General features: G+C 36.3%; 1 protein-coding gene across 2 annotated transcripts in view; it reads right to left on the bottom strand.

The window, feature by feature from the left end:
- Positions 1 to 597: 597 nt before the first annotated feature.
- The window catches only part of MTTP (microsomal triglyceride transfer protein), a 78660-nt gene continuing 58399 nt past the window's right edge, over positions 598 to 20858 (bottom strand). Inside the window, exons 16-21 of one of the 2 annotated variants that reach the window (XM_031943763.1) lie at positions 18569 to 18666; positions 18298 to 18419; positions 16349 to 16576; positions 10112 to 10236; positions 4991 to 5161; positions 598 to 2358 (exon numbers count right to left, since the gene is read on the bottom strand). In XM_031943763.1, the coding sequence (XP_031799623.1) occupies positions 2187 to 2358; positions 4991 to 5161; positions 10112 to 10236; positions 16349 to 16576; positions 18298 to 18419; positions 18569 to 18666 (916 nt within the window). In that variant the 3' untranslated portion in view covers positions 598 to 2186. The remainder of the gene's footprint in view (positions 2359 to 4990; positions 5162 to 10111; positions 10237 to 16348; positions 16577 to 18297; positions 18420 to 18568; positions 18667 to 20858) is intronic. The other variant, XM_031943764.1, reaches the window with a different exon arrangement.

Genomic DNA, 20858 nt, shown 5'->3' with positions numbered 1-20858 from the left:
ATAAATTACTTCTCTGAGCTTCAGTTTCCTCATCTGTAAAATGAATTAAATGACTTTTGAGGGCACTTCCACATCCAAATTGATGACTCTGGGAAGCACTGCATATAGTTAAGCAAGTTTGTCTGTACCTCTGGGAAGATGGTGCCATTGTTCCAAGATTGACTAAGATGGACAACACTCAATGAAATTGAGCAGGTTCAGAGAAGATATGGCTTTTACAGCAGAACTCATCTCTGACTGGGTAAATCCACAAGAACCACACTCTTTTACACTGATGAATTGGACTGGCTGCTGAGCCAGAGAAGGAGTTAAGGAATAGGTAATTTTCTTTTTGAGAAACATAAAGACTTTTGCAGAATTTACATTTCAGTATGAGAATGGTACTCTCAGAAATTGATGAGTAAGATCAGTTTATTAGGTCCTGGAGTCACCTGATGGCTAAATGCTCATCCACTAATACAGAATTCCATTGGTTGTCAAGAATGCTTCATGTTACCATTTTTGAAATCCCCAGATGATACTGGTACTGGGGCTGTGCTTTTCTATCACTGAATACATGGGGAGTTTATTACAATTACAAAGAAAGAAAGAGACCAGTTAATGTTTCCTTTTTATTCTTATAGAGACAGATAATTCATTTTCTAGTCCCATTGTCCAGAAATCCAGCTTCTTCAGTTTTTTATGTCTATAGTTCATATATGTATAATAAAGTGAATTCTCTGACCATTTTTGTAAGTCTGCATCTTGTGGCAGCACACTGCTGTCAGTTTAATTAGATTCAACAAACATTTAATAAACACCTACTATAAGTAAGGCACTATGCTGGGATACTGGAAATCTAAAGACAAAAATGAAAAAAATAGGCCCTGCTTTTAAATTGCTTACATACTATTGGGGGATACAAATAAACATATAAGCAAAAACAAGATAATCTGAAGAAAGAGACAGCACTAACAAGAAAATTAGGAAATGCTTCTCATAGGAGGAGGCACATGAGGTAAGCTGGAAGGAAATTAAGAGTCCTTAGCAAGATGAGGCAAAGGCCAAGAGGGAGTGCATTCCAGGCTTGGGAAGAAGGGGGACCATGCAAAAGGTATAGGGTAGAAGATGGGATCCTGAGTTGAGATAATAATAAGCCATTTTGGCTGGAAAATGGTGCATAGAGTAATAGAGTGTTTGGAAAGTTCCACACTGAGTTCGGACTGCCCGAGTTAGATGGTAAAGGGCATTATGTGTCAAACTAAATTATCTGCTTTTTATTCTAGAGAGCCATTAAAGATCTGAGAGGTAAGCAGAGTTACATGATCCTAATTAGACTCAAGTTTCAGTAAAATTATTGTGATAGTTCATAGAGGATCAATTGGAGAAGGGAAAGACTAGAATCTGGGAGTCCAATTGGGAGCTATTAAAAGACAGGCAAGTGGCTATAAGGGTCTTTTAAACTAGTGTGATTTCTATGTGAGTGGAGAGAAGCAGATAGATGCAAGATGTTGTGGACAAAATCAAGTGAAGCAATGAAATCAAAAGGACTAATGTAAAAGGATTTCCTTTTAAGAGGACAGGGTAAACTGCTGATTGTTTTATGAAAGGAATAAAGGATGACAACCAAAGATATAAAACTTCATCATTTAGCTCCATATGCCTAGTCCCCATAATGTTTTAAATAAAAAAACAAATTTAAGAACCAAACAGATAAATATTCATTAGTGAAATAGGCCACAAAAAATCTTATAAAAACAGCAGCCTTTTCCTTCTTGATTGGATAGTTGCTTAAAAAAAAAGAGTTGTGAATTTAACATGTCTTTAAGAAAAGGCTTTATGTTATCTTAATTGAAAATTGCTTGAAAAACTGACTCCTTGTAAGTACATTTACAAAAAGCACATCTGCTTGTAGTAAAGTTCTTCTTATGGCGGGCCAAGAGCAAATGAGTATTAGGAAAAGTTCTAGAAAACCAGAAATGATGTGGAAAGTATCATCCTTTTTGTAGTTCTTTGATCCAAAATAACATTGAGGGAACACCAGAACTGACTGACTCAGTTATTTTTCTCCCATATCTTTTTACAAAAATCTTAAATACGCGTAAACATGTAAACATTGTGCTCTTTGTGAACAGATACTGGGCCTTGCCACCCTGTGCCTCCCACAAAGACATACAGATTCAAGTGAAATCTATCAGGCATCAGATTCAAAACCAGCCATTTGAAGAGTTCTCAGCCTGAGGAGCAAAGACCACCTTGCACATGTCGGAGTTCTCTTGATGAAGAGGGAATTCAGATCCTGGGAACAGCTTTTCTTTTCCTTTTCGGGAAACATAGCCTTTGCCCGTAGAAAGTCTTTCATATTTAGTCACGTATCGCCTGTAAAATGCACATTAAAGTTACATGCCAACATGCACATAGATGCCTCTGCTCACTCTCCATCCCCACTATTTATTGATTTAGGTTGAAGAGCCCAGATCTGAAGTTTCAACTCCAAAGTGATTTGAGATAAAGTATTTTTTTTCCTTCTTCTTTGGATTGGATCTTGAAGTGGGGTGGTTTTGGAGAGGAGAGTTGAGTTTGAATCCTACCTAGATACTTACTAGCTGGTTTGATCCTGAGCAAGTCATAAAACTTCTCTCTATCTCAGTTTCTTCATCAGTAAAATGAAGATTAATAGTACCTACCTTCCCAAGGTTGTTGTATCAAATAAGATAATATATGTAAAGAACTTTGCAAACCTTAAAGTGCTATACATATATACAAGTATGTATGTAATATATGCAAGTGTGCACATTTGTACAAATACATACACACACACACACACATATATATATATATATAAATAGAGAGAGAGAGAAAGAAATAGTTGTACTACACTATTACATACATATATACACAGGTATAACTATGTATACAAAGATATACAAAGGGAAACTCTCATTACTAATGCAGATTGGTAGGGCATAAACCTAGGTCTTGTCTACTCACTATACAATGTTGTCTCTCAGAATATCAAGATATGAAATAAATCATCAAGAAAGGACTGGTTTTTCCCTTTCCTTCCTCAACAATATATGCAGACATATACTCTCTCCAAGTATTGGAATGCTTCAGAGCTTTGAGGTTTCTCATGTTTTTCACCCTCATTCTTTGAGCTCCTCATCTTTAGCTAGGTGTCCTACTCTCAAGAATACTATTCTGAGCTCTAGGGCTCTAGTTTTTGGAAATTCTTGGGCAGAATTCTGAACTAGCTTGCTTGGCTGGGTTGACCATCACAATTTAGCTATTTTTTGTTTTTTTTAACATACTTAAAAAAGAAATTCACACCAAAACAAAGTGCCCAGTGACAATGTTTTACTTACAATGTTTCTTTTTACCCTGTAAAAATTAAATATAGTTAAATCCATGCTTATAATTGCCCTGACCCTGATATCTGCCCAACTCATTCTCCTTATCTAGGTGAGTCAAGAGAACCTCTATAATGCTATTGAAGAATATCCACTTAAACATAAAAGGCGTGCCTTACTTTGAGTTTAAAATAAAAGAGAGACTGGTCTCAGTCTCAAGAGCAGTGGAACTACTGCATTCAATATTCCCAAGAAGCACAATAGCAAGGCAGCCTGGGCCAACAGATACAAAATTGACTTTGACATTGGCAAACTTGGATTGGAATCTCACCTCTGTCGCATTCTGGCTGTGTGACTCTGTCACTGATACTCTTTGATTCTCATTTTCCTCATCAGCACAATAAGAAAGTTGAGCTAGCTGACCTTTCAGGCACATTCTAGTTGTAGATTGAAAATCCTTGAATGTAATGATGTCCATTTTCTCAGAGTTCCCAAGCATTTCTCTAATACTGTAAAGTTTTTCTCCAAGTGCTCATTTTACCTTAGGGGTAATTTTCTTACTGGAGATAACTATTCCAGTGAAGCCACAAGTCTAGTCCAAAAGTCCAGAATCAAAGGTTGGGTTACAAAGCAGAAAAGAAGGAAGACTCTATCAATTTAAAGAGCCTAGCTTCTAGAAAACCAGAACATGAAGAAGGGCTGAACCTTTGAATTCCCTAGTAGAGGGAACTCCTATTCTGGCTGGGGAAACTCCCCATGTAGGTCCTTCCCCTTTCTGCCTCCAATAATCTGGGAGCAGTACCCAGAGCACTAGTGTCCAACTCCCATAGAAACAGAGGATGGCACTGAACCTGCATCCCCTCAGGCCAAATATTGACTTAGTGAACCACATATTAACAATATCTATGTTCTATTTTATTCATTTATTTTTGCTGAACATTTCCCAATCACATTTTAATCTGATTCAGAGGCCAAATGTGCATATTTTATACCTTTGGCTTGGAGCTCTGAAAAATCAAGCAGTTTACCCAGGGTTTTTCCTTAGAAAATTAGAAATGTTTTTCTCCTCTCCAGCAAAATTCATAACTTGACTTAAAATATAACCCACGGGTGCATGTCTTAGCTATGAGGCATATCAGTAAAGAATGAACAATTCCATTTTTTGAAGATGGGAAATCCGACTTTGATTTCCTTATTAAGATCTTTAGAAGTTAACAAGGATATTCCCCAACTACAAAACTAATTACTGTAATCAGTTAATCAGTTAAGTCCAAGGCCAATGCCTTCTTCTCTTCCAAGGAAGTTCATGTTCCTTAGAGGAGTTGCAAGATACTTTGCATAGACCCCCTTGACCTTTAGTTCTAAAACCAAGAGTTCAAAACAATTGAAATTTCTTGTGTAAATTTCAGTGTAGTGTACCGAATAGGAAACTGGTCTCTTACTCAGGGAGACCCAAAGCCAAGTCCTACCTGTGACCCATTGTCCTAACTGTGTGACGCTGGACAAAAATCACTTAGTTTCCCTTTCCACTAGACCATTCATTAAGTTGCCACGCTGGAGCTGATGAAATATACTTTGAGACAGTTTTTGTGCATCATCCCCTACACTAGTGAATTCACAATTATGGAATCAAGGCTATGAAAATCTCTCTTGCTTCTTACCTGAAGGGTGCCTCTTGTTTATCCATTTGCATGCAGACTAAGAAGGGATACTGAGAAAACTGTACTGTGGATATAAACTCCAGTCCTGCTTCAGTTTCAAAACTGGCTTCTTGGCCAGCCTTCACAAAGGTAGAATCCACTGTGATGTCCCCGGTCACTACTACAGCCACCCTAAAGATTAAGAAAACAGGACTTAACACTCAGCAGCAAAGCTCGTTGTTGTTCTTCAGTTGTTCAGTTGTATTTGACACTTCATGACTCCATGCCAGGCCCTTCTGCTATCTCTGCTATCTCCCAAAGTCTGTCCAAGCTTATGGTCATTATTTCCATGACACTGTCCATTTATCTCATTCTCTGACATCCCCTTTTCATTTCCCCTTCAATCATTCCCCACAAGCTATTATAAATTCTTCTGAACTTTAGGAATTCAACCTTTAATGATCAGGTGGAAAGGGTGTTGGTGAAGGATGTCTTATTAGAGCTGTGATTAAAATGTATCATGATGACCACAACCAGGACTCATGGAAAATGGGAAAGGGAGCATTTAAAATAAATGTGGGGCTTCTCTTTCCCCACCACTGACAGGATTTTAATTCTAAGCCATTTAAAAATGGGCCAAATCCTACCTGTGGGAATTTCAGGGAAAGGGAACTAATTGCTGAGTATGGGAAAACTAAGAGTATATGTAAAAGGCTATATATCTCATTCTTATCAGACTCAAGAATTATTATTGACCAGATTTGTGATTTTAAGAGAATGTCAGTGTCTTTAGAACAGGATTGGTATTATTCTTTCTCTTTGTATCCCACACTCTAGCACAATAAGTGCTTAATAAATTCTTGTTGATTCATTGATTTCATAGATTTAGGCAATTCTCAATGAGGAACCACACCCTACCAATGAAGCTTAGCAATTTTAGCATCTTAATGTTAGAGTTGCTTGGAACATTGAGAGGTTGAGGGGCGTGGGCAAGGTTTACAAAATTAGTATGTTTCAGAGACAGGGCATATTGATCTGATAGAATATAAGCTCCTTGAGGGCAAGTATTATTTTCATTAATACATATTTGTTGTTTGAGTTTTGATTCTGAAGAGAGCTCTTCATTCATGATGAGGGCTTCATTTATTGAACTTGTGAAAAGGACAGACATTTCTGTAGGAGCGCTAATAAAAGGGGTTCCCTGATCAGTTGAGCATTTACATGAGATTTTATATCTTCCTGTGATATACATGGAAAGTTCTTTGGTGACTCCTAAAACTGTGTGCTGATGTCTTCCTTGAGGGAAGATTTTTACAAGAATTGGTTTGTTCATACTTTTATGGGATAGACTGTACTTGGTGCTAATCTATCAATAGGAGTCCACAAATCTTTTTAGCTGTTCTGGCTTTTTGCCTTTCAGTAAAGCTAGGTAGGATTAAACCAAGGTCATGGTAAGGTAAGCTTTTTTTAGCCTTCACCTTCTCTAATAAGTGTATAGTTAGAGTTAATATAAAAATACTACTTGGGAACAGTCACCTGGATCTGCTTTTTTCTTTTTTAATGCTGAATAGCAATTGATATTTGAATAAGTATAAAATGTCATTCATTTTTCAACTTTCTAAAGTAGGGACAGAATGGACTGTTTTAAAGAAAATGTATAAGTCTGGTAAATTCTATTGCTATGGTCAAATATTCTGTTGTCTTTTATTATATTTCAGTTATTACTTCCAAAATAAAGAGATTTAGGAGAAATTGGGGAGACCTCAGGCAATGTCTTGCCTCTTTTCCATCATCTTGGCTCCACTTCATCCTAAAGCAAAGAGCTTTGGAAAGCTCTACATAGAAAATCTTTCCAAAAAAGAAATATCTTGTTGTGCCCTCTGGTGGCCTGTTCCTTTCTCATATCTCATGTCTAGTAATTTTTGGAGAAAATTGGAGGTGTAGTGACCCCTTTTGGCAACCCCAATCACAGTCTTTCTTTTAAAGGTAAATATTTTGCTTTGGGAAACTATCAAATCCTAGGCTCATTATTTAAAATAGATATAATTTTAGATTCTACTATCTATACACATCATGCCATTCATATTTTAAAAGTCAGAGGAGAGGAAAAAAAATGAATGAGCTTTTTCTAAGGCATTCTTGGCAAAATTTACTAGTTGGAAACTTTGTAGGTAGAATTGATAGCTTAGGTGCAATTTAGATTAGATGACTTCTATGGTCCATGTAACTATAAGTCTTCCATTCAGAAAACTAATATGGAAAATAATCATACTGATGATGTGTGTATACACACACACATACACATATGTTTTAAATTCAGAAAAAAGAGCTCTTATTGGAATCCAATCAAATCTATCTTCTTAAAAAAACAAAGGTAAAAGAATTGGGATCCTTTTGCCTGGTAAGGAGAAGGTTGATGAGATGTCAAAGTCATCTTTAAAACCATGAAAGTACATATCAATTAAAGAAATTAAAAGTTACCTATTTCCAACAAGTATTTATAGAAGAGTAATAATATGCAATATAATTATAATACTATAAGCTGTGTAGGGGAATTTCCTGGCAGTGTGTTGGTAAAAACTGATTGATTTTGTAAAGGAGGTTGACCTCCATTCTGTCAGTCAGTGGTCAAACCAAAGTAGCCTAACCTTCAGCTCCTCAAAAATGACCACATCTCCTAGCCCTTCATCTTTGTACAAACTGTCCCTCAGGCCTGTGATGCAATCCTTTTTTACCTCATCACTTAGAATTTCTGGTTCTATCAAAATCAGTTCAAGTAAGACCTTTTAAGTGAGACCTTTCTAGATCTTTCTTTTCCCTAACTGCCTTTTATATTTGCTTTTGTATATATTGTATATCTCCTTAAATGTATATGTGTTATCTCCTCTAATAGAATGTGAGCTACTTGAGGGCAGGAATTATCTCATGTTAGTTTTTTCCTGATGCTGAATAAATAGTTATTAATTGACTTATTGTATAACATGCTTTAAAACTGGGAAATATTTTCAGCTAATTGAGATGAATTATATATTGTCATGAATAAGGGCAGGAATACAGACAACAATTTCTCCTGGTCACATACAGATATGATATTAAAATTTATAATTAAAAAACATAGCTGGTAGAATTAAGATGAAGGAGTATAAGTAGCAACTCAGCTAAGCTCTAGCAACATTCCCCTCCAAACAATTTTAAAATAACTCTTCAAATCAAATTTTAGAGCAGCAGAGTTTACAAGAAGTCAGAATGAGATGTTTTTCCAGCCTAAGACAATTTAGGAGGTCTGCAGAAAAGATCTGTGACATGAGAATGGGTGTGACTCCATGCTGCAATACACTATGACCACTAATAAATAGTCAAAAGATAGAAAGAGGCAGTTTTTGGAAGAAGAAATCAAAGCTACCAAGAATCACAAGAAAAAATGCTCTAAATTACTGATTAGAAAAACGCAAATTAAAATAACTCTAAGGTACCACCTCACATTTTTCAGAAATGACAAAAGCTGAAGGGTAAGAAGGAAAGTAGATATACTGTAAATTACCACTGGAGTTCTGAACTGGTCCAAACATTCTGGAGAATAATTTGGAATTATGTCCAAGAAGCATAAAAGACTGCTCATACCCTTTGACTTAGCAATATTACTACTAAGTCTGTAATTCAAAAAGATAAAAGAAAAAGGGAAAATACTTCTATGTACAACAATGTGGACAGCAGCTCTTATTGTCGTCACAAAAAATGAAAAATTGAGAGGATGTCCATCAATTAGGGAATGGCTAAGCATGTTGTGGCATATGACTGTGATGAAGTACTACTGTGCTATAAGAAATGAAGTGAGAAAGACTGAGAGAACATTGAGCCCAGTAACAGCAATGTTTTAAGGATGATTAAATATAAAAGATTGGGCTATTCTGATCCAAGGAAATTCCAAGGACTCATAATAAAAAAAGGTGCTATTTCCAGAGAGAAAACTGATAAGCTGAGTGCAGATTGAAATATAATTTTCTCGCTTTCTAATTTTTTGGACTTTATTTTGGCAATACGAAATAGGTTTTATATTATTTCACATGTATTACTGATATAATTTGCTTGCCTTTTAGTGAGTTGGGGAGGGTTTAGAAAGAGGAAGAAAATTTGTAGCTCAATATTTAAAAAGAAAAATGTTTAAAAAAATAAATAAATGATAAATTTATTTAAAAAAAAGAAAATGTATGGAGGCAAGAGTTAGACTGTTTAGTGCAAGAAATTGCAAGGATGCCAGTGTTACTGAATTACAGGGTATGTGGGAAATGTGGTAAGGTGTGAGAAGACTGAAAAGGTAGAAAAGGGTTAGATTATGAAGGATTTTAAATTAAAAAAAAAAGAAAATTTTACATTTGAAATGATAATGAATCATTGGATTTATTGAAAGGAGGGGTGGCATTAGCATGGCTAAGTCTGTGTTTTAGAAAAATCAATATGATAGCTGAGTGGAGAATGGATTGTAATAAGAAGAAATTTACAGTAGGGAAACTAACTAAACGACTATTACAATCGCTCAGGTACAAGATAAGAAAGGCCTTCACTAGTGTGAAGACAGAGAAGAGAAGAAAGTGCCTATGGGAGATATTCTGAAAGATAACACTTAGGTTTTAAATCTTGGTGATGAGGAAGATGATGCCCTCCACAGTAACAGGGAAAGGATAAAAAAGGAAGATAAATTTAGATTTAGACATGTTCAGTGTCAATTGGAAAAAAAGAGTCTAGAAATTAAGAGAGGTATAAAAGTAAGATAAATAAATTGAATATAATCAGCACAGAGATGATAACTGAATCCATGGGAGTTGATAAGATCATCAAGTGAAATATGGGGAAAAGTGTGAGAAAAAAAAAATAGGTCAGAGTTTTAAGGAACACCCACACTTACTCGGTGTGCCTGATGAAGATTCGGCAGAGGAGACTTTAAAGGGACAAATAGGAGGTAGGAAGTCTTATTTCTTAAAAATTTATTTAATCTTTTGAGTTCAAATGTTGACTTTTTTTCTTAAGTTGGGAATATTGATCAATTATATTTTCAAAAAGCATACCTATGTGTACTTAAAATCCTGAGAAGTTAATATTTAATTTCTATGGTTTTCTGATCACACTATATGTTAGCACACTCACCGATTTTTCACTCTAGTTTTAGACTCACGGTACCACAAGCTGAACTCCATTGCACCTGAAATATCAATAGCCAGACCTCCCTGGAACTCCACATTGGCTTCCAGCCCAGATTGCAATTGAATTACCTACAAGCAGAGAAGAAGCCACATGTTAACTAACATAGGCACCTTCCAAAGACACATTCCTGTTACCCCTCCCTTTTCTCCCCTCCCAACTCCAATGATCTGGTTCAGAACGGAAAATTGCAGTTGGATTTTCTAGTGCATAGAAAAAGGTCATAATTTTCCCTAAAGGGTGACTTTGGCTATGGTAAAGTACACACTTTCTTAAGAAATGTATCATTTTTAATTTGAATGATCTAAATAAAGTTTCCTTATATAATACTCAACACCTCTTCTTTGACTTCTCATTGGCTGACTCACTGCATGGAAAGTATTAAAACAGTCAATTCTTAGGGGGATAAAATGTAGAAAAGTCAAAAAAGAGCCCATCCCTCCTTGATACAAGATGCATTGGGTAGTCTGGGAGCAAACAGATGATTCAGCTGGCCTCTTAACAACTTCATCCTCATTCATGTACTATGTAAGCTGTGGGCACCATTGTCCTGGTGGTCAAAACAGCAGTAAAAAATACAAATTGTCAAGGTGGCATTCAAGTTCCCATAACTGATGATCAAATTAGGAAAGGGCTGGCAGGATGTTTTAAAATAAAGCCACTATTATAGTTTGCTGTTTGATATTTGGTATGGCAGCAAGGCAGCAAAAAAGAGTTACTGGGCTCATAAGCATTTTCCAGACCAATGTTGGCATTGTTTGAGCTGGGCAGTGCAGTGAGATGCTCAACCCTCTGGCCAAAGTGGTGATGGTATTTGTCTCTGATTCTTGACATCTCCAGCAAGTGCAGGTCAGGAAGTGGCTGGACGTCCCCATGTGATGTGAGGTCATTTTTAAAAAGGACAAAAGCCCTGGATCTGAGCAAGACCAGCCTGAATATAGTCATCATCAATGCTATTAACAAGATGAACATTTTCTTTATGTAACTGACCTACTCAGCCAAAATCAATTATTTTTTCATCCATTTCAAACCTAAATCACCTATCTCCCTCCACACAAATACCCCATATATTTTATTCTCTAACTAAGGAAAAGATAGATACCAATCTAAAAGAACTCCCAACATTTGAGGCAGGAAATCTTAAGCAAAAGAGATAGAAAACTAATCACCAAGAAACTCAAAAAGTATAATTGAAGCTTGTATATAATTTTAGTTTCAAAAATAATCTCAGATGAAAGTCCCAGCTTCTCAGGGCATTAAGCATTTGAAAGCAGAAGTGAAAATCCCTCTATGTGTGGTTTACACTATCATAATGGTTGAAGCCTACAGAATTATAATTAATATAAAGAAATATGAATGAGAATAGCCAGAGAAAATTGCAAATAATATATTCTCTCAGTCACTTCTTTCTAATTAGAGATTGTCCATGGCTCAATAGCATTCATTTTTTTCCCTTCATTTCTTGAGGTCAAGCTGCCTGGATTGGAGAATAAGTTGATTTTTACTTTACTGCCAGGGGTTTTACACACCAGACTATATTTATAGGATCAAAGATCTAGAGCTAGAAGAGACCCTGGAAGCCATCTAGGTCCATCCCTTTATTTTATAAAGGAGGAAACTGAATCATTGGCAGATTAAGTGATTTTCCTGAGGTCACACACTTTCTTTTTCCTTCATGTTACCCATCTAGCCATCTACCAGGACACCAAGCCTAGACAGCTGTGGGCATTTAGCCATTTGCCCTGAGGTGAACTCTCTCCTCCCCTGCCCCTCTCCTAGTTCTTGCTTAGGGAATAATATTTAATTTGGCAATAACATTGCTAATGACAGGGCACAACCATCTACTACCCTGTAAGCCCATTTATAATCCTGTAACTGCCCTGGACCAAAGCATCTGTCCTTGGCCTCTCCTCCCTAATATACATTTAATCGCACTATTAAGATTTTTGAGAACAAATCCTATATCTTTTTTCTATTTGAAACCTTTTTTGGAAAAGTGTCTGATACATAGTAGGTGCCTAAAAGCTTATTGATTTACCAAGTTTAAAATTCATCATCCTGGGTATACCAAAGATACTTATTTTTAAATTAATTTTAAACTTAAATACAAAAATAGAAAAAGAAAAAAACATTGCTATGTGCACAGAAGAACATAAGAGAAGATTCATTGTGTTCAGAGCTATCCTTTTTTTTTTTTTTTTTTTTTTTTTGCTTCTTTATAGGTTTTCTTTTGTTCCTTGAGGTGCATGTTTTGCTTTATTCTTTCCCCCCTTCTTCCCCTTTCTACTCCAAGAAAGATACAATAAAGCATGGAGATACACACACATACATCTATAATCCTAAAATAGTATTTGAAGAATAGTAAGTGGGTAATAAATGCATGTATCATGGTGCTCACATTGGGTAAATACTGGATGCTGAAATAATCTCCAAGACTGAAGGAAGCTCTTCCCCTGACGTACCTGGCACATAGTGCTTTAAATTTCACAGAGCTCTTTTATATCACTTATGTCATTTAAGCCACGTAACAACCCTGTGAGGTAGGTACTAGTAGGTATTAGTATTCTCATTTTACAGAGGAGGAAATTAAGAATCAGAGAAGTTAAGTATCTTGCCTGTGGTCGAACAGTGTCAGAGATAGGATTTGATGCCAGATCTTCATGACTTCATGACTAGCACTCTATTTACTATAGCTGTACTGTCTCTATAAGCTCCTGTCTAATTTTCAGGAAAAGACAGTCTTATTTAATTGTGGCTTTTGATGAATATTTTAAACTTATAGGAAACATAATGGATCCTTGAAGAAAAAGCCTCCTATGTACCAGGCATTGTACTAACTGCTGGAAAAACTGCTCCTCTAGATCTGAATACTGATTTGGATCTCTGTGGTAGAGCTGCAGAAGACTATTTTCTTGATGAAAGAGATTATGATGTATTATACTGTAGTACAAAGTAATTTCCCTTTATTTTCTGAATTGCAAGAAAGTTCTTTCATATACACAGCAGCAGCAGTTATATAGAATTTATATAGTGCTTTAAGATTTGCAAATCATTTTATAATATTATCTCATCTGAACCTTAAATCCTGAGAGGGAGGTACAGTTTCCTTCCCATTTTACAGATAAGGAAATGGGGGCAGGCAGAGATGAAATGACTTGCTCACATAGTTAGTAAGTATCTGAGGCTGGATTTAAACTGGGATCTTCCCAACTCTAAAGCCAGCACTTTATCCACTGTGCCACCTAACATATAGGAAGTGCCTGGGGTTTGGATTTTATAAGATGCTGTGAGGGAAACATCAAAATATTATTGCATTTGAGACAATGCCTCAAACTTATTGGATACCCCAAACCTTTTTGTGAGACTATATGATACAGAGGACTAGAGAATATTTTTGTTTCACAAATTTCCCTTTGTTAGATTTAGTACCAGAAGACTTTGTTCACTTTTTGACTCAGCTACTCACTAACTGCATGTGATCTTGGATGATCTTGAACAAGTCTCCCAGCCTGCCTAAGCACTGGTTTCCTCAAACCTAAAAGGGGGATTATAAGGGTCCCATTTACCAACTTCATGAGGTTATCTTGAGGACCCAGTAAAGGAACATGTGTATGGCCCCATGATATATCACAAATGTCAGCAATTTTGCCACAGGAACTTCTCTTGGATACACTCCACTATTGCACTTTGGGCAGCTCATTGCCCTGCTGACATTTGGTCTCTTTCCTGGGTAAGGAGAAGCTACCCACTAAGCTGATTTTCCTAGGCAGATGGCTTACTTGTCTGAGTAGCAATACTAGCACAGGAGGGCAAGCACAGAGTAATCCCATCTACCTTGCTTGGTACATGTAGCAGGGCATTTGCTGCCAAACTTTCCTTCAATGTCAGCACTTGACCTAAAGTGATATGTGCTCCTAGGAGCCACAAGTTGAACCATTGCTAGTGTGTTCTTCAAAGTCAACGGGCCCTCAATCGACCTGCTTGCCTGACAGTCACTGGAGTCCTGCCAAAGGAGTCAGTTTGCCTTGGGGAGAGTCTGCTTACCATGCTCTGGTTTAACGAAAGGGCAGTATGCCCATTCTTCCTCCTGACTGATTTACACACTGGATTATGGCCAGGATGTGCCTGGCTTTTATCTGGATTCAGCTTATCTGTCCCCACTGATTGACTGACCTCCATGGACAGAAGATGTACTAGGTGGGATGGAATTGGCTTGAGGTTCATTTTCTCCTTCTCCTCTAACTTTATTCATGCTAGTACCTTTCTTTTGTTCATTCTCTCTGATTTATCCTGCATATATCTAGCTTATACATAGTTGTCTTCAAGTGGTCTCCTCCATTAGTCTGTGATGTCCTGGAGAGAGTCCCTGTTTTTTTGTCTCTCTTTGTGTGCCCAGCATTTAGTAGAGTGCCTAGTGCATAGTATGTGCTTCATAAATGTTTGTTGATTGAATTCCAATATGAGAAATGCCTCAATACATTTTAGATTGTTTTTAAAGAGACTTCTGTCATCAATACAACATTCTCATAGAGACTGGATTGCAGTGTGAAATTCTGATAAAATGAAAGAACTAGTCTTGGAGGAGCTATAGAAAAATCTCTTCCAAAAAAAAAAAGAAAAAAAAAAGAAAAATCTCTTCAGCTCTTCTAGCTTCCAAATACTATGATTCTGTATGACTTATAACTTTTATCTAAAAAAAATTAACTGGTAACAAAACAAAGGAAGATGAAAGACTCGTGTTGCTAAAATTAGCTCTATACCTTGCACTCAACGGGTGAGGAAACAAAAATTCAGAGACTGGACTGAACGATGATTATAAAGAGAGAGAGAGAGGAATTAGGGGGAAAGGAACAAACCCTTATTAAGCTCCTACTATGTGCCAGGCATTATGCTAAATGCTTTACAAATATTATCACCTTGAGCCTCATCACAATCCCAGGCACTATTACTATTTGGGAACAGAACTTTGAATTTATTTTTTTAAGATTTTTAAGTTAAGTTTTAAGTTATTTAAGTTAAATTTAACTTTTTAAGTTAAAAAAGTTAACTTTTTTAAAGTTAAATAAACAAACAAAAAGGTCCAACCAACAAAAAGAATAAAACTTAGAGTTCTTAAGTATACAATTCAATAACTTTCTATAAATACATCTTGTTATGTATGAGAGCCAACTCTTGCTAAATCATGAAAGCCAGTTGTTAAATTTTCAATGTAAGTATTTATACCTCAAAAACTGTCAACCCTACAAATCAGGACTTTTTTGTTGATTGTCTAAACTTACTAAAGTAATAGAAAAAAATTGTTGGTAATGTTAAAGAGTGTCTTATGTACATCTCCCCTACTACACCACCCTAATCCAACTCAGTTGTTAAACATTTACCAGCACTTTCCTCTCCATATCTATGATACATTATCATGAGGGTGCTTCTTGGAATTGTCATACTAAGAGAATCATAAAACTGGACCAATACACTTCAAGAAAGTTTTTGGCAAAAGGTTTAAACCAAAAAGATTATCTGAAATCCTTCTTTAATCTTCCTTAATCATCTGAATATTCCATTCTCCAAGCATCTTGGGCTTGACTATGAGAACAGTTTGTTTGCCCTACAGATAAAATACTGCTATCAGACTGTGAGCTAAGAAGATAAATTTGCGGAAGATAAAGATCAAGTGAATAATAAAAGGAAGCCCATTCTTCACAAGTGTTAGAATAGGAAGGGAGTCATTTGAAATTTTACTAAGGAGAGTAAGTTTAATTTAAAATCTTCATGAAATGTGATCTTAGAGTTAATTTTAGGACCACTGATCTAGAGCTGGAAGAAATCATTGAGATCATCTAGTCTAATCCTAAATAGACACAATAGGAATCTGAGGCCCATAGAGTTTAAGTGGCAAGATTTGAATCTAGGTTCTGATGTTACAGTTAGTGATTATTCTGCTATATCAGCAAAGCTACTAATCTAACAAAAATAAAGATTAGCAGCAGCAGTAGCAATAGGCATGAATTTTGATGCCACCTCAACCAGATATCGGTCTTCAGGCCAGATTTTGCTCTAAATAATCCTGCCAAGCAAAACCCAGGGGACTGAGCAGTACCATGCCTACTTCAAGACATCAAAACTGATTTCCTCCATATTTCCATTGTCCCATCAGTACCAATACCAGTGATGAAGATCTCACATTACCTGTGAATAATCTGTCAGAAGGATAAGTCCTTTGACCACACTAACAGGGTCACCAGATGCTGACAGCACTTTGGCCATTAAGTCACTATATCCATTGAAAAAAGTAACAGGTCTGAGCTGAACATCAAACAGGATGGCAGACATGCCGGCAAAGGAATCAAGGTTCTCCTCACCCTCATCAGGAGTGGCTGCAATTAAAGCTTCTAATCCTTGAGCTTCAATAACCACCTAGAAAGAGAAAAACTGACATTATATCCATAGCCAGATAGTCCAGGGAGGACACAGCTTCATGACATGGGCCATGGTACTCAGCAGCTGGATAGCTCAAGTGACCACATGAAAGGCAAGTTTCTAGAACAGAGGATCTTAGCCTTGTTTGGGACCCCTTTGTCATCCAGGAAACTTTTGTATAATCTGCTTAAATAATTGAAGGAAATATTAAATTTCAATTAGAGATTAGTAAAAATAAAGACTTTTTTTTCTTATTTCATAGACCCCTTGAAATCTATTCTGGGATCTGTAGACTATAGGTTAAGAACACCTAATCTAAAGGAATTTGGAATATGAGATAGATTCCCTTTTCTCCACAAAGAACTTTAGGGAAGGACAAAGAAAACTACTGGGCAGGATGAGAAAATACTTTAATTTGCACTGTAGGGGATATTTCCTTTACTGAGACCACAGAGGCATTGGAGTTTCGAAGTATAACTAACATAGGGTCATAGATCTAGATCTGGCAGGGATCTTAAGAGACTTTAGTACAACATGCTCAGTTTGCAGATGAAGAAACTGAAGCCCAGAAAGGTAAAGGAATTTAGCAAGGTTCACCTGCCTTGCACTTTAGATCACAGTGCAGCTGCTGAATTCATAGCTATGATGCTTATACAACAATATTTTCCCTTAGATGAGCATCTAATTAAAATGCAATAAAGTCTAGAAAGCAGTGCTCAGTTTTATGAGTTAGCTTGCTTGAGTTGTGAGGGGACTCCAGTTGGGTCCCTTAAGTATTACAAGGATCCTGAAGAAAATTCACCTGGAAGGCTTAAACCTAACTTGTGTGTGAGCCCAGAACAGAAGGTCCCATAGTGGGAGAGGGAGGCCCAGTGGTGGAGGGGGGAGTGAGGAATAGGATACTCAGTTGATCTACACCCTATGGGGAGTGTTTCACATATCTGGGAAGCTCTCTCTGGATTTTTCCTCTGAGTGAAGAAACTTCATTGCCTTTTCTCTTTTCTTTTCATTGCCTTATAGAAGGCCTTTGCAAGTCCCAAGACATGGAAAGCATTTTGTAAAATGCCATCTACTTGTTAAAACTGTATCACTTTGTAATTGGGAATAAGTGTACTTTCTCAGTCCAGCAGCTATAAGAGACCTGCATCCTTGTGGAAAAATTCTAATTTCAGACTTTTTTGTGAATGATGCAACATGGACTCTGTGAAAAGTACTCTGATTTATAGAGGCCAATAAACCATGTATGTATGTACACACACACACACACACAGATATATATATATATATATATATATATATATATATATATATATATAAAGAACATGCAAGAACACGGCTAATTTTTTAGACTTGTAATATTAAATTAGTCAGGCTAGAATAGTCTGGTCGTTCGAGTAACATAACATTGTAGAAAAACATCCAAATAATTACTAGGGAATTATATTAGTAATCAAGTCAAACTTTCACAAGAAAGATGAGTGACAAAGGACATAAACTGTATTTTGTGACAATGTGAGTCTGGTCATGAACTGATTCATAGGTTCATTTTTTTTTAAAAAGTCAAACACATTTTCTGATTTTGTTATAAGTCTCTTGCAGAAAATTTTACCACAACTTAAATCATTACTATCCTTAGCTTTTATAAAGCCTACATTCAGTAAATTTTGACCTCAGTTCAATTTTTTTTTTGTTTATTCTCCACATGGAATAATACTTACCTGACTAGCATGAAGATGAGTATCCTCCAAGTACTGAAAGATGTTCAGATTACTTCTCCTTAAAATACCAGAGCCAGAGTAGAGAATATCAAGGCTGTAAGTGGATGTTGAATGAGAAGAACCTAATGGCAACAAAAATCTAGATTATAAATTAGTAATAATGCCCCACAAATATACCAAAGCAAATATACAAGCTGGTGAGGGGGAAGGAGAGAGAAGAGGGAAGGAGAGAGGTGAGAAAAGAACAAAAGCTATTTGTGCAGTTACATACGGTCCACATAACCAGTGTAGGCAGAGGAGGAACCACTCTTGGAGAAACGATCATAATTGTGTGTAACCATTTCCTTTAGGACTCGACGGACCATTTTGCTGCAATAGAGAAAAAGAGAAAACTTGCATTTTAATGGTAACAAAACGACTCTTTTCCAAGTTAAATTTGTTTGTGATTAGAGTACATATAGTGGTAAGAGAAAAAGAAAGATTAAATTTTCCTAATATTATTCTAAATTTAAAGAAGAACCTGGAGAGAAGGACATATTAAAGCTCATCTCTTTTATACCTTTGACATTTGGAAATTAACAATGCAAAAGTGAGAGTTGTGAGAGTGTATTCAATAGAAATGGAGCCTGCTTGAGTCCATTTGGTGGGTGCATCCCCTTAATAGGATACAGCTTATATGAGAAAAATGAATATAGGATTATTGACCCCTTTGTGTGGAAGATATGCCAAAGCAGACGTGGTCTTGGATATCAGAAGGGTGAAAGTGAGTAATCTTTGAAGTCTGGAGGAGATGAGTTCAAATCCTCATTTGAGAATTTGGTACATTGCTATTGGTATGATCTTGGGCATTACTTAACAACCATTGGCCTCATATTTTCTTATCTATAAAATAACAGTGTTGGTAGAAGGTTCTGGCCAAGACTAAATCTATGACCCACAGACCTCAATGGTTTTTTTTAAACTTCTTTTAGGAGATAACTAGTGAATGAAATTACAAAATAGAAGTATGGATTTTTTTTTTCAAGCCTTATGTTTAGCTTGCATCCTAGGCTAGAGCTCTCCCAAAAGGACATGTCCTGAAGACATTCTTTCTTTTGAACTTGACAAAGTACTTTATATATGCTATCTTCTAAGGTCTTCCTACCTCCAGATCAAATTTTACACCATCCAACTTCCTAAGAATCTAAGAACTGGAAGAGCAGGGTTGAGGGGTGAGGGTGAGGAGATAGAAACCAGCTAGTCCAAACTATGAACAAACCTTTCCATTAACTTCTCAGTAACTGGTTGAACTATCTCTATTTGAAGAGATTCAATATGGGAAAACCCACACTTCTGAATTGTGAGAAAATTTTTCTTTATATCAAATTAAACTCTTACCTCTCTTGTCATTTTTACACACTGCTTCTCAAGAAACCTTTAAGTGCCTATTATGCATAGACTGTGTCGTTTGACATTGGGCATAGTTTAGTGACTATTTAACCAATCCTACCCAATTATTGTTAATTTATGCATACTCTTTTTCTCTAGAGGAAGAAACTGAAGCTCAGAAAGGTTCCTCTGTGAGTTAGGGGCAGAGCCAAGATTCTTGTAACTTGCCCACTCCTGTACTCCTTGCATTTCATTACATAGCCTTACTTTGTGTTTTTAAAAATTTTATACAAGCTATAAAGACAGAAAGTGTGGTATAGTGGATAGAGAACTGGCCTTGTAGCCAGAAAGACCTGTGCCCAAGTACTTCCTCTGCTATGTATTGGTTACATGACCCTGAGAAGAATTTACTAGGAAATGTTTAACAATTGAGAGCACACAACACATTTAAGTTTAATCTTCATTATGAACATTTTCTCCATCATTTTTTTAAGCCTACACAATCAGCAAAATAAATCAAGACCTGATTTATTTTATTATTATTATTATTATTTTTGCTGAGGCAACTGGGGTTAAGTGACTTGCCTAGGGTCACATAATTAGTTAGTGTCAAGTGTCTGAGGCTAGATTTGAACTCAGGTCCTCCTGACTTCAGGGCTGGTAGTCTATCCCTGTGCCACCTAGCTGTCCCAAGATCTGACTTATAATATTTAAGATGTCTATGGGGTTGACCCTGAAAAAAAATGTATTTTCATAGAACTTTTTTTAATTAAAGCTTTTTATTTTTCAAAACATATTGGACAATTCTTCAGCATTAGCCCTTGCAAAACCCTGTATTCCAATTTCCGCCCCTTCTCCCACACCTTCCCCCAGATGGCAAGTAGTTCAATATCTGTTAAACATGGTAAAAATATATGTTAAATCCAATATATGCACACATATTTATACAATTATCATGCTGTGCAAGAAAAAAAGAGAAGCAAAATAAAATGCAAACAAACAACAACAAAAAGAGTGAAAATACTATTAGACTGAAAATTTAATAATCGCCTCTAGCTGGCTCTATCAAACCCCTGGACCAATGAGTGCCTCAGGCAACTCTCTAAGAAAAAAGTTAAAGAATAAGTGGTCCTTATACTAGCAGTAATTATGCTAACAAAATCATGGGTCTGGTTCTTCCCACAGTTCCTCAA

This window comes from Sarcophilus harrisii, chromosome 6 (assembly GCF_902635505.1).
Source record: "Sarcophilus harrisii chromosome 6, mSarHar1.11, whole genome shotgun sequence".
NCBI lineage: Eukaryota > Metazoa > Chordata > Mammalia > Dasyuromorphia > Dasyuridae > Sarcophilus > Sarcophilus harrisii.
The sequence above is the reverse complement of the archived record's forward strand: the minus strand, read 5'-3'. Positions and strand labels throughout refer to the sequence as shown.